The sequence below is a fragment of the Mytilus galloprovincialis genome, chromosome 9 (genome assembly GCF_965363235.1).
Source record: "Mytilus galloprovincialis chromosome 9, xbMytGall1.hap1.1, whole genome shotgun sequence".
Classification (NCBI taxonomy): Eukaryota; Metazoa; Mollusca; class Bivalvia; order Mytilida; family Mytilidae; genus Mytilus; species Mytilus galloprovincialis.
Genome location: NC_134846.1, coordinates 10996733 through 11010359, shown reverse-complemented (window position 1 = coordinate 11010359; position 13627 = coordinate 10996733). Strand labels below are relative to the sequence as shown.

General features: G+C 29.9%; 1 protein-coding gene across 5 annotated transcripts in view; it reads right to left on the bottom strand.

Moving 5' to 3' along the window:
* Nucleotides 1-1679: 1679 nt before the first annotated feature.
* Nucleotides 1680-13627, bottom strand: part of LOC143044388 (uncharacterized) — a 62573-nt gene continuing 50625 nt past the window's right edge. For all 5 annotated transcript variants that reach the window (XM_076216372.1, XM_076216376.1, XM_076216375.1 and 2 more), the window contains 11 exons: nt 11734-11821; nt 11258-11328; nt 10221-10355; nt 9386-9482; nt 8820-8911; nt 7242-7346; nt 6738-6878; nt 3969-4062; nt 3222-3352; nt 2510-2572; nt 1680-1917 (listed from right to left, as the gene is read on the bottom strand). In XM_076216372.1, coding sequence (XP_076072487.1) covers nt 1816-1917; nt 2510-2572; nt 3222-3352; nt 3969-4062; nt 6738-6878; nt 7242-7346; nt 8820-8911; nt 9386-9482; nt 10221-10355; nt 11258-11328; nt 11734-11821 — 1119 coding nt within the window. In that variant the 3' untranslated portion in view covers nt 1680-1815. The remainder of the gene's footprint in view (nt 1918-2509; nt 2573-3221; nt 3353-3968; nt 4063-6737; nt 6879-7241; nt 7347-8819; nt 8912-9385; nt 9483-10220; nt 10356-11257; nt 11329-11733; nt 11822-13627) is intronic.

Genomic DNA, 13627 nt, shown 5'->3' with positions numbered 1-13627 from the left:
AAGAAGTGCATTATTAGAATGCTAACAGGTACTATATACATAAAGAGAAGTAAGAATATGAATACAAAAGTTTAATGTTGACTCTGTATATACACAGCTACTTTTGCATAGGTACTATTTCTGTACTAAAAAAATGCAGTACTGGAAATTTACTTTTAATATCTAGTACTATTTCTTTACTTTAAAACTATTGTAATATTTAGGTACTTGTATTTTACAGTACTTACAGTACTTGATTTGTACTAAATATTTTGGTACAGAAATAATACAATATTCCATGTTTGAAAATCATAACTTTAAGAGATTTGAAATAGAAAAACTTTCAAAATGCTGAAATTGTAACGGTAGTAACCAAAAATCTGTAGTACCTAAATTTCAAGTACAAATAAAGTACTGTAAAATACAGGTACCTAAATATTACAATAATTTTAGAGTAACAAAATAGTACTGAATATTAAAAGTAAATTTCCAGTACTACAAATTTTTAGTACAGAAATAGTACATATGCAAAAGTAGCTGTGTAACAGTACAAACGTAAGCTCTTTAGATCTTTTTACCTAATAGAGATAACCTTTGCATGACATTGAAATGGAGCACACAATAAGATGCATTTTTGCAGCATTTATTAAACTACACATTTGAAACTGAAACTTATTAAAATTTAAAGCACAACTTAAATTTAAGCACAACTAATTTTGTTTATAATTTGTGTGTAATTAATGATTAAATGACACATGCAACATTGTTTAATTACTAATTAAATACACATTAATGGTTTTTATTTATTTACGATTAGTTGGCTTTAGACATTTCTTAATCATTTTCAAACTTTTACAATAATTTTAGTAGCAAAATGCAATGTACTTGTATCAGACACACATCATTTAACATTCCAACAGAGCTGTGTCAAATATCAAAAGACATAAAGGCAGTGCATGAATACTTTACATGTATAAGACTGATTGATTTTCGAACATTCTGATACATTTTGGTCCGTTTTGTAGAGTTCTTATATCAAATAAATTTACAAACTGTTATGAACTTGGCATCAGAACTTTTTTTAAACCCAAAATAAGTTAACAGATGTATTGATATTCATTTTGCATAAGGTCGATTTTTATCTGCTCATTTGTTATCTATCAATCTTTTTTCAACAATATAATAAATATGAATCCATCATATTAATTATGGCTACAGCACCACACAGTTAAATATCTTAAAACATGGCTGATGTAGCAGACCTAATTTTCTGCTCAAATTTAAACTTAGACTCAATGCCCTGACAAGTAACTACTGCAATTTCTGTTGTTATTCTTCTACACAAAAATATCTTATTTGACACATTAATATGTGAACAATATGTAGTCATTGATACATGGTTAAAGAGAGGGAAATCATTTTCTTTCATCCTATATGTTGCCCTTCACAAACATTCCTGTTAATTGAGTATAATTGTTATGACAAAACCAAACAGTTAAACTAGGTGAAACAACAGATCCATTACCAGGAAGTACGTTTGATGGTCTCATAAGGATTAAATATGAACCATCCATAATTATGCAGCAGTATATCAAGTGTAAGGTTCTACTTCTGATGAAGAAACTAATGGTTCTACTGAAGAAGGATGAGTAACACGTTTGCCTTCACACAAATACATTGGTTATAAACAATACAAGAAATCAAATGGAATGCTTTATTTTGGAGAAAATATAGTAAAACTGGCCAACTGACTTATTTTTTAATGATATGAAATGAACAATATCTGTTTTCTCAAAATTATTTAAAGTTATAGTATATTATGATTTTTTAACACATCTAGCACACAGTTATCATATGACACACATCTTCAGGAGAAAGTATTTTGTTGATGATCTTAAGTAAGATTTCTTCCATTTCTGCAGCAGCAAAAGATTTACACTGCAAAATAACAAGATAATATTTCAAGAGTATGACAAAATGTATAAATTGAATAACATAACTGTGCAGAAACGCAATTTAACAATTTATTCACTTAGCAAACAGCAGCAATTAAAGTTCACTTTATAATAACATTTATGGTGATACTTTTGAGTTTATGACAAAGTCCATAGAATAATTATGACCATGTCAGACAAGCTGTTACCATTATATTGTATCTTCTTACCTTCTATAGCTAGTATTGTTGCTTTTTATTCAATTTGTTTTTGGATACCTTAATCCTTATTTGTTTCTTTTGGACATCTTTGGTTTGTTTTATTGAGTATTTGTCTGATTGATGTACATTTATATGCCAAATCTCCTTGTGATATATTCAAGTTTTATCTTTGTAGGGGTATCTTTAAATAAAACTTCAATGATTTCAAATTGGAGCCATGGCTAATATTCCATATCCCCTACTCTAAAGCCTTTTTGTCTTCTATATGGCTTTTAGGTGTGTTCTTTGTATTCTCTGATTATTTTGATTTCTGATTTTGCTTTCAACATTGTTAAGTGACATCAATAGTTTTTTGATAAAGGGATACACACTTACTGCTTTTTTTGTTGGTGATGGTAATCTTTCACATACATCATCTACATACATCTTAACTTCGTTCTGTAATCAGAAATATATTTGTTTTATCAAGTTCATACACTTAAAGTACTACAAGCAGGCCAATACTATTGCTTGTGGACTCAGAAGACACTATCTGTCTAACATCTTCATAATGAAAATTTTGGTTGATATATTATATTTAGACTATACCTAAAGGGATATTTTAGAACAAGGTTCCTCACAAAGGTGTTCAGCATTATATATATTTTAATATAAGGTCCTCGATCAAATCTTTTTCTTTATTTTTGATAAAAAGTTTAGTTTTCACATCTTGATGACATAAACAGAATCTAAAGAAGCAGTTGCTTGTAAGGTTAAATTACCTTTTTTCAAGATCATCCCACAGTTAAAGTTGTCAATAACAAAGGTTTAATGGCTTTATAAATAATATTTTTCTTGTCTGGATAAAGTCTTAGTAGCCAGATTCAGGCATGCTGTTTAGAAATGTAGCATCTGTTTGTTTAAGTTTGTGATTAGGTCAGTTTAAGAATTAGAACCACATTTGTCAATGATATTTGAATTGTACAAAACAGCTCTTACTGAACTTCATCTAACCAGTTTAGAAAATGAAGCATTTCTGTTGTGTTCCGTCAAGCGAGACAAAAAATAAGCAAGTTAAAGCTAAGTTAAATAATTTTCTAGTACAAACCTTATCATGATTTAGATTTCCATCGATGTATTTGATGATTTCTTTACATATTTCACATTGTGTGTCTTTATCCTTCTTCTGATCATCAAAGAAAGCTACAACTGGCTTGTCTACTGCAGCAACAAAAGAACCTGTGAAAAATATGATTCTATTAATACACCTTCATTTTATTTACTTTAATTGATGTTAAACAGTAGGTCACTGGTGATGACAAAAATACATGATATGACCTTTTTCAACATATATAGATATAAGAAGATGTGGTATGAGTGAAAAAGAGACAACTCTCCAACCAAGTCAAAATTTATAAAAGTTAACCATTATAGGTTCAAGTACAGTTTTCAACCTGAGCCATGTCTCACACCAAACAGCAAGCTATAAAGGGTCACAAAAATATATCTGACTAACATGTATTTCCATTAACAATAATATAGTTTGTCTTAAAAGTCATTCCACTAAGATTATATTACTTGTATTAAAACCCTAATTTATCAAATATAAAAGACAGACACAAACATATCAGTTACCATATACAAAAGAAAGCAAATTCTTTAAAGCAAATAAGATTAGATGCAGAACACACATTATTTGACTACTATTGCTAAAATTGGAAGGAACCAAAAAGTATAAAATAACCTTCATTTAATAAACAAAAATCCAATTAATAAGGATTACATTTAAGCAGACATAACAAATTCAACACACCAAAACCAGATGATAGTATTTTGCAGAGTATTAAATACCTACCATTACATTCATCAGGGATATAATGCTGACACAGAACATTTTCATCAAATCCATGGGATAATTCTTGTATTATTTCTGGTACACTCTTCATACACTGCAATATCAATGAAAATTTAAGGGGTTATATCAATTTAATTAAATTTCTGACTCATATGAAATGTGGAAAAAGTTACTACAAAGTGTAGAGTTCCTTGACAGTCCCATGTAAATAGAATGGCTCTTATCTTTAATGCTATTTAGTAAACATTAACCAAAGAAATTAGAAATAATTCAAAGTCATAGCTTATTTGTTTTATGGCTCTTGAAAACATATCCAAATTTCAAACTGAATGTCAACTCAGATTGTACTTCATGGACATGATGAGCAGGATTTGTTTAAATACTATTTCACAGGGAAACAATGAGAAAAAAGGAATGTCTCCCAATCTAATCAGACCATTATTTTGACTCCAAGCCTACAAATACTGCCCCTTCTACAAAAAGCTATATTTTGAGAAGAAAAGCAGCAGTTTTCTAGTCTTTGCTTCAACTCAGTCAAGTCTTTAAACTCAAGTTTTATCCTCTATCCTCGACATGACCTTCAAATAACACAATTTTTCAGATTTTGACGTGTCTTTAATGGGATTAAACAAAGGGTTAATGTGGGTCCACAGCTGTTTGTATGATCTTAATAACTTGAATCACCTAGTCAAAACAGAAATTTTATAGTACTTTTATTTTCGAATTTTTTTCATAGGGAAACACAAAATTAAGAAAACTGCATAATAATAAATCTATTCAAAATGAAAAAGTGGGTTCCAATTTTGGCAAGAATAAACCCATGGTACCGAATTCTGTATGTTTTAATGAAATTTGATGGATAATTTACAACATGTAAATCAATTTAGCCTGCAAATTTCCAGTAGCATATTCTTGCATCGACCTTGTCTTCTGACTTTTATAGAGTTGAGTACACAAGAGAAAATGAACCAATAAACAAAATATTTTTTGCAGCATTTCCTTGCGCCTTCACACATATATTGCAAAGAAATTAGTCATTAAATAAAGCAGCAAAAATATCCAAGTGTATTTAAAGGGTTCATAATGAGTGAGAATTGGATATCCCTTGACATCAACTCAAGTTATTCAATTTCCATGGGTTAACTATGCTCTTTTTCATAAATAAAATAAAAAGGATTGGTCACCGTAGTTTTTTTCAAACAACGAGTTCCAATTTTTTTCAAAAATAAACCTATGTGAACAGGTTACAACTTCTAAATGTTTTAATGAAATTGAATGGAAAACTTATAACTCGTGAATCTTTTTTGCCTGCAAATCAGGTTCACTATTCTTGTAATGACCTTGTCCTCTGACTTTTAACTTTTTATAATTTAATTTTGGATGTAACATGTCTTCTGATTGACTGACGTTATTTTGTTATCAGCCCATAGACATAATTTAGTCATGTGACCTTGACGTCATGAACATTTTTTCATGGTTTCTACGGTTTAAAATGGAATTTAGAATTAAATTATAAGAAATGGCTGTAATATTTTTTCTGACTATTTAAAATATCATAAAAAATGTGGTGCACACTGTTAAATAACCCGCTACACACGTTATTCAGTGTGCACCAAATTAAGCACATAAGAAAACAGGGACCAAAAAACAAAATATTTCTTGCAGAATTTCCTTGTGCCTTCACACATGCATTAATATACATTTGTTCATGCAAGATATAGATAACAGGCCACAACCATAAGAGAAAGTGTGTCATTCTGTATCAAAACGATTATTATGGTTACAAAAATTCAAAACTAATAAGTTAAACATGCAAAATTTCAACTAAAAGTAATAATTTAAATGCTACCCACCTGAATACTTAATACTACAACAGATAATCAAATTAAATAGTAGTGGCTTAAGTTTTATCTGACAAGACTACTTTTAACTATTTTGATATGAGTGTCACTGATTAGTCTTATGTAGACGAAACGCGCGTCTGGCGTACTAAATTATAATCCTGGTACTTTTGATAACTATTTACACCACTGGGTAGATGCCACTGCTGGTGGACGTTTCGTCCCCGAGGGTATCACCGGCCCAGTAGTCAGCACTTTGGTGTTGACATGAATATCAATTATGTGGTCATTTTTATAAATTTCCTGATACAAAACTTTAAATTTTTCGTAAAACTAAGGATTTCTTGTACCAGGAATAGACTACCTTAGCTGTATTTGGCACAACTTTTTGGAATTTTGGATCCTCTATGCTCTTCAACTTTGTACTTGTTTGGCTTTATAACTATTTTGATATGAGCATCACTGATGAGTCTTATGTAGACGAAACGGGTGTCTGGCTTACTAAATTATACTACTGGTACTTTTGATAACTATTAACTTCCTCAACATAATAAACAGATTGCTAATATTGGAGCATGTTATCAAACAATAAAAATATTACTTTCACATGTATATTTTAACAGTCAATTTCCCAAACCAAAACAATCTGATTGCTTTGGACTACTGTGATACCATTTGAAATACGGGTTCAATTATACAAAATAATGTTCTACATTTACCACACATAAATCAGTATGTACTGAATGTTTTAAATGTTAAACCAAAATAAAGCATTTAATTTACACTGAAGAAGACCATTGAAGACCATTATTTGACCTATTATGGTTTACTTTTACAAATTGTGACTTGGATGGAAAGTTGTCTCATTGGCACTCATACCACATGGTATATTTATCTACAAAATATTTCAATTTCAGGTTCAACATACCTCATCCTTAAATGGTTCTGGCATAAAATGACAAATATCGTTCATGTAGTCCTCGAGTGACTGCTCTGTTACATTGGTCTGTACATAAGCATTGATAGCTTCAATAATCCATTCACATAAATCACATCTCCACGTTTTAGTCTAAATTAAGTCGAAAACTATTGTTGTTTGCTCTTATAAATTTATGTAGGATTAAAGGATTCAAACTTTTCCAAAAATGTAAACTCGTTGATTTTTTTTTTTTAGATAATACCAGAGGAATAGATGGGTTTAGTGAATTAATGTCTAGTGGCTAATTGAAATGCATATAACATAAACATGTTGATGCAATATTGTCAAAACAATAGGATGTAAAAAAAAAACTAGTTTAAAAACAGAAGAAAATTATTTCACACAATTGCCTCAATGTATGCCAATTAATAAACAGAAATATTTGACAGGAAATTATTTTTTAATTATTTTTGAATACGATTTTTTAAGGATATATTTTTCAATACACATTACCATTTTTGCTGCTTTCATAAATTCCAGAAATTTTTGTGGTGTTTCGTCTACTGATCTACGGCGTCTGGCAACTGGGCAGGCAGCTTTACATATCAAATTACCAAACTGAAAAGATAACATATTTTCAAAAATATCAATATCATACAATAATTTTAAATACATCATAAATTAACAAACCTTTTTAAAATTTCTTGTTTGTAATTTACTACAAAACGTATAGAATGAATGGTAGAGGGAGAGTATTTTTACTGCTATGATCTTATAAAGAACATGTCAATGTGATAAGTGCATATCTGACATGGTTAACATAATACAATCTCAAAATCAAGGTTAACAATAGTCAGGGAATCAGCGAATCAGGGTCCGTTCGCCTTGATTCACGTTCGCCCTACTACCTGTTCGCCCTGATACCTGTTCGTCCAGGGTCCGTTCACCCTACTTTTTTTTTATTTTAATTGTTGTCCAGTTGCATAATGTTAATTATTTGAACAGAATTTGTTAAAGTTTGTTGAAAAATTTACCGAATATTTGTATTACAGCAACCAATATATATAATTTTCGCTTTGATTTGCATAGTTTACTGGAATACAATGTATTAATTTAGTAATTAGTAAGTATAGAAAGTCCCTGGTTTATAATAACAAAAAGTTTGTTTTTATTATTAATCCATCAAAAGGTCTGAGACCACAATTGTCGTCCCTTGATTTTTTTCATTGTTCACAAATATAGTCCCTAGTGTTGACAGTGGGTTAGTTGCCATTAATTTTTATACCTCTTCCAAATTTATTTCTCCATGTTTATTGCCTCAAATTGTAAGAAGGGGGGTGAAATTACACTGTAAAATAATTTGGGTTCAGAATTTAAAAGGAAAGTAGTGATTTGGTCCAGCTGGAAAAGGTTGAAAATTAGTACTTCGGAAGCTGTCAAAAGATTTCAAGACGCCCTAAACATAAAATTGTCCATATCTTGAGTTAGAGCTGATGAGGTTTTCTATAATTTTGATATAATTTGTCCCAAAAGTAGTACAACACACTGTACAAATTTCATTGAGAAAGCGCAGGTGGGATTTTTTTAATTTTCATTTATCTTCTAAAAGAAATGCACTACAAAATAATTGTGGTCTCGGACCAAAAGACAAGTATCACAACAATCAGTGAGAATTATTATGTCATTGAACAATAAACAATCCTAAAAAGCCAAAAACTTTTAAATAATTCCATACGTTTTCCTAAATTTCAAAAATATATACGGTACCATATAAATATCTAAATAAGTTTATCCAACTTCAATGACCTGAATATTATTTTAGTAGGGCGAACAGATCTAGGGCAAACGGACCTAGGGCGAACATGTTATTAGGGCGAATGGACCCAATACCGGAATCAGCAGCACAAATCTTATGAAGACTTCTAGTCAACACGTTGTTACTCTTACAATGCATGTTTGAAGAAGCACTAGCTAAGCACATGATGTACAATCTCAAATCTTACATGTGTCTCCCCTATAAACCTATAAAGAAGTTCTTGTGAGAGAGTTATACATTATAAAAAATAGTGGTTTGCATGTTATTAGATTTACCTCAGGATTGTATTTCTGTGGTAAGAGGAACTCCACAATACCATGACAGTGGCCACATGACAATTCTGTTATTTCTTTCTGGAAGAATGGTCCTAGAAAATGCAAAATAATTATCTTAAATATTTGTATAAATGCATAAATAGAAGTTCCAAACACTTTTACAAGAAAATTACAGTAAGCCAACAACACAATGCATATCATCTTCGTCATTATATTAAAAGCCAATAGACTAAGATGAAGCCTAATCTGAAAAATAGGTAATGACATTGTCAGTCATATCATTAACTTCTATGTAAAAATATCATTAATTGTGATGTACTGTTAGTGAAATGTATTTTATATAAGTTTTCTTTGCTATATTGTTTTATGGCAGTAAAATTTGGCAATGATTCTATAATTTTGTTGTTAAATATGTCATTTTGTAAGCAAAATAACCTTTTTCTTAACAAATTCAATTTAATATTTTCCAATCATAACAATTTTGAAATTTGAACAAAGTTCAATATTTGATGTGTCTAAAATTTAATAGTTAAGTGTTGAACTGTTTAATGGAGACTGTGGCATACCATTAACTGCTGGACAGAATTTAGCTTGTTTACATGCATTTTCTGGTGCCACTCCACTGGTTACTATGGTTACAACTTGTGGTGCAAATAAAATACACTGAAATAAACAAAAGAGACCAAATAGATTTTAAATTTGATTTATATCTTAAAATCAGATCTAAATACTGCCTGAACATTTATTTTGATTGTGATTTTGATATGGAACTTTCTCTTTTGAATTTTCCTTTGAGTTACAGATACATTTGCTTTTTGCTTTTTACGCTTAAGTATGCAGTCTCATTGGGTATTATGCAATTGAACTTTAACTCTTTGCTATTTTTCCAAAAGTTGTGTTCAGTTAGTTATACATTTTATCAAAATCTTAGTAAAAGGAGATATATATTGTATGTCAATAAGACAACCAAAAAAACCTAAATGATAAGTCCTAGGCAATTGTCAACATGAATGTTTCTACTCAAACGCTTTTTAAGCAGCATAAAAAGGTTTTCAAATTCTTTTGAATTATTTTTCAGATAAAGTTGAATCAAAAATAAAACAAAACAAATATAATATACACAATGCCTACATGGCCACCAGAGTATGTCTCCTACAATTTACATACAGTTCCAATATTAACTTTATTAATTCAATTCTTATGTGCTATTTCAATGAAATACAAAAAAGTATCATTACAATTCTTAGTATATTTCCCCCCCAATTTACGAAAGTAATTAACAGCCAAAATTACCACAATAATTTTAGAGCACAAATTAAGTTCAAATACAGCTGGTTGGTGTTTTTTTTCTTTGGGTGGGGGGTTGGGGTTGGTTTAATGATGAGTACAATAAAACATTACCTGTCCTTTTAAACTTCCTGGTAATAGATTACAGATCTGCATGACAGAGGAATTAACAGCAGCTGTTGTCTTATTACTGGCCAAATACTGGTCAAGTAGCTGGACTACAAATTCACACAACTCACATTTTGCATCCTAGATATATATAAATAACATTTAACAAAGACACACATATTTCACATTTAAAAAGCTGCATCAACAGTCATTTATTTCCCTTCTTTTATAATTTGCTTCATCAAGGTTTTACGGGTAAAATAATAAAGTGCATACTTATGTTTAAATCACTTATTTTAAAAGTGTGAATAGCTAGGAAAATACATCAAACGTGCTCCACATAGAGGAAAGGGGTTACATACAGGAAAATATTATTTAGAGGAAAAATTATCAACTAATATTCCAAAACAGTTGGTAAATTAAGGCATTAGTAATTTACCCCTAAAAAAATCCATTAGGAGGAGGAAAATAAAGGTAACAAACAAAAACTGATCAAAAATCCAAAAGTAGCGAGACCGTAAACACAGGAATTTGGCAAAAACTTTGCTTCTGGGAAAGGATAGTGGGTTGTTTTGTTCCTTAGCTTATACATATTTTTTTTTTTCAAATTGGTAACAAAAAGTACACAAAATACAATTTATATCTAAATTGAGTATCAAAATCCAACAAAAAATTCCAAAAAATAAAGAGAATCTTTTAAACTTGTATATTTCTAGATATTTGAGTATCTATTTCAGGGAAGACATTCTTCCAAAAAATGTTCATCAAAATATTTTGTGGTGATATACAAAAGAAAAGGAACAGAACATAAACAATATTCCAATGAGAAATAGTCTTTTGATATTCAGAACAGATACTTTGACAGTGGTTTAACAACTAAATTGGCAATGACTTTGCTCACATAAAGGGATGTTTTGTTAATTGCTAAACTTCTAATCTTTAACAAAGTCTGGTGAAAAAACCTAATCATATAGTAACTATTTGAAGATTCAAACAATGATAAAATCCATTTAAAATAATTCCAATATCACATATAAACATACTGCTTCAACTTTCTCTTCTATCAGTTCTTTTGGTTTAACTTCTTCAAAGAATGGTTGGACAAAACTGCCATCTGAAGTTTGAAAAATTATGATATAATGTTATAATATAACTTCTAAAAGATAAAACCAGGTGGTAATTAAAACAATTGTAGAATGTAAGTAGCATGAACTATTTGAGGAATATTTATGAAAATGTTCAGCATTACATTTGACCAGTAGTTTGGTTTTTTTTGCTAAATCTTTTATTCAATATTAAATAAATATTCTTTAACTTATGATGTTAATTATGTGATTCTAAAAACACTAATGTATTGTTCATATGTATTACAGATGACTCATTGAAAAGTCTTCATATTAACTGACTTGCATCTATGGCTCTCAATCTGAGCCCAACATTCTCAATCTATATCTGATAATTTAAGCAACCAGTTTGATCAGTCCACTTTCACTGATATCATTTCATCCCTGCCACTTACTTGTACATAACTGTACTTTTTCACATGTCTGTTCAGGATCAAATCCTAAGGTAACATCTTTCACAATCATTGGTGCATATTGAGTACACTGAAATGATAAGTTTTTGTCAGATATCATTTGCTGCCATTGTGAAATTAGTAACAGAATACATTGATATTCATCCATTAAAACATAAAAAGGCAGGTACTAAACAATTTATTTACTCAACTGAGTGGAAAATTGATTTTTTTTTTCAAATGATGTGTCTTGGTAATCATTGTTTCACCATAAAGTGCAATGAAGCATGAAATTCCTTACTTGAATACCTTGTTTTTGTCATTTTGCCATTGTGAAGATGTGGAATTAAATAAAATTGTTTGGCATCCATGGACAGTAAAGAGAGGAGAATGTAAAGTTTAAACTGTATAACTAGTAAAAATAAAATAATTCTATCGCTATGATCTATACCATATACCAGAGTCTAATATTAAACAGTGATTAAGTACTGTTTGAACGTGTCATTTTCAACAACTGCAATTTTACTTGAAAAGGATTGGTTTTTACACAAATACCACTTATACTGGTGCCATTCATTAATTAGGAATAAACTCCAACTAAAATCAAAGTAATTAAACGTAATCAGTGGTTTTACGCTGTAAGCAGTATAGCTCTGTCAGATGATATGTGGACTACAAGAAAATAAACAATTTGACCATATAAAAAGAAGTCTATCCTGTTCCAAGAATTGATAAGTGTCTTGATTGTCATCTGCAAGATATTTTGTCCTCTTTGACATTCAAAGAGGTTATTAGCAGATAGAGATAAATGAAAATAACGACATTAAATTGCACAAATCATTTCATATTATCCAGTTTATTACACATGTTATATATATTTGTATATCATATGCTTACAAAAAGGACATAACAAAATTGAAAACATTTTCAAATCTCCCAATTAAAGTAATATATGAATAACATTAGATTAACTTTGTACATAGCTCACCGAACGTTTGATAGATCTATTCCAGCATAGTTGTAAGACAGTGTTGGAAAAAATTGCAGATGTTTTTTTAAAACACAAAGATGACTTTGCAAAATTTGAAACACAGAAAAGGTACTTTTAACGCAGAAACAAAGCATAAAGCTCTAACATAATTACCACAAACTTTTTAAAAAAGGGGAAAATTATTTACAGAAGCAATTTGAAGATGGTGTTGTTAGACCATCTCAATCTTCCTGGTTAAAACCAGTGTTTTACGCTGTAAGCAGTATAGCTCTGTCAGATGATGTGTGGACTACAGAAAAATAAACAATTTGACCATGAAAGAAGTCTATCCTTTACCAAGAATAGATGGTACCTTGATTGTCATCTGCAAGATATTTTTTGTAGTTTTGAACTTCAAAGAGGTTATTAGCAAATAGAGCTTAATGGAAATAACAAAATCATACTACACAAATCATTCCTTACTCTTACTCAACTTAACAGAGAAATCAGTGCATAATCCGGTTTATTACAAATGTTATCTATATTTGTGAATTCATATTTACACTTGAGAATTCAGGGGATCAGAAATGACATACTGTGGATAAGTTAATATTCGTGGAATACTAATTTTCGTTGATTTCATGGTTACATGTGAACCAGGAATTTCAGTGTTCAACAAAGTACAAAATTTCTGTTGGCACGTATGTAGACTTCTGGAAAACCACAAAATCAAATATCCACAAAACTACTATTTTTACTCAGACCATGAAAATTGGTACCCATGAAAATAAATGAATCCACAGTAACACAATTTATAGACTATTGTACTGATTTTTTTGCCAGAGAACAGTGTGGTACTAATTTACTTGCAAGCAAGAATTTAATAAAGCATGAATTTACCATACCTCTATTCAACAATGAATATTT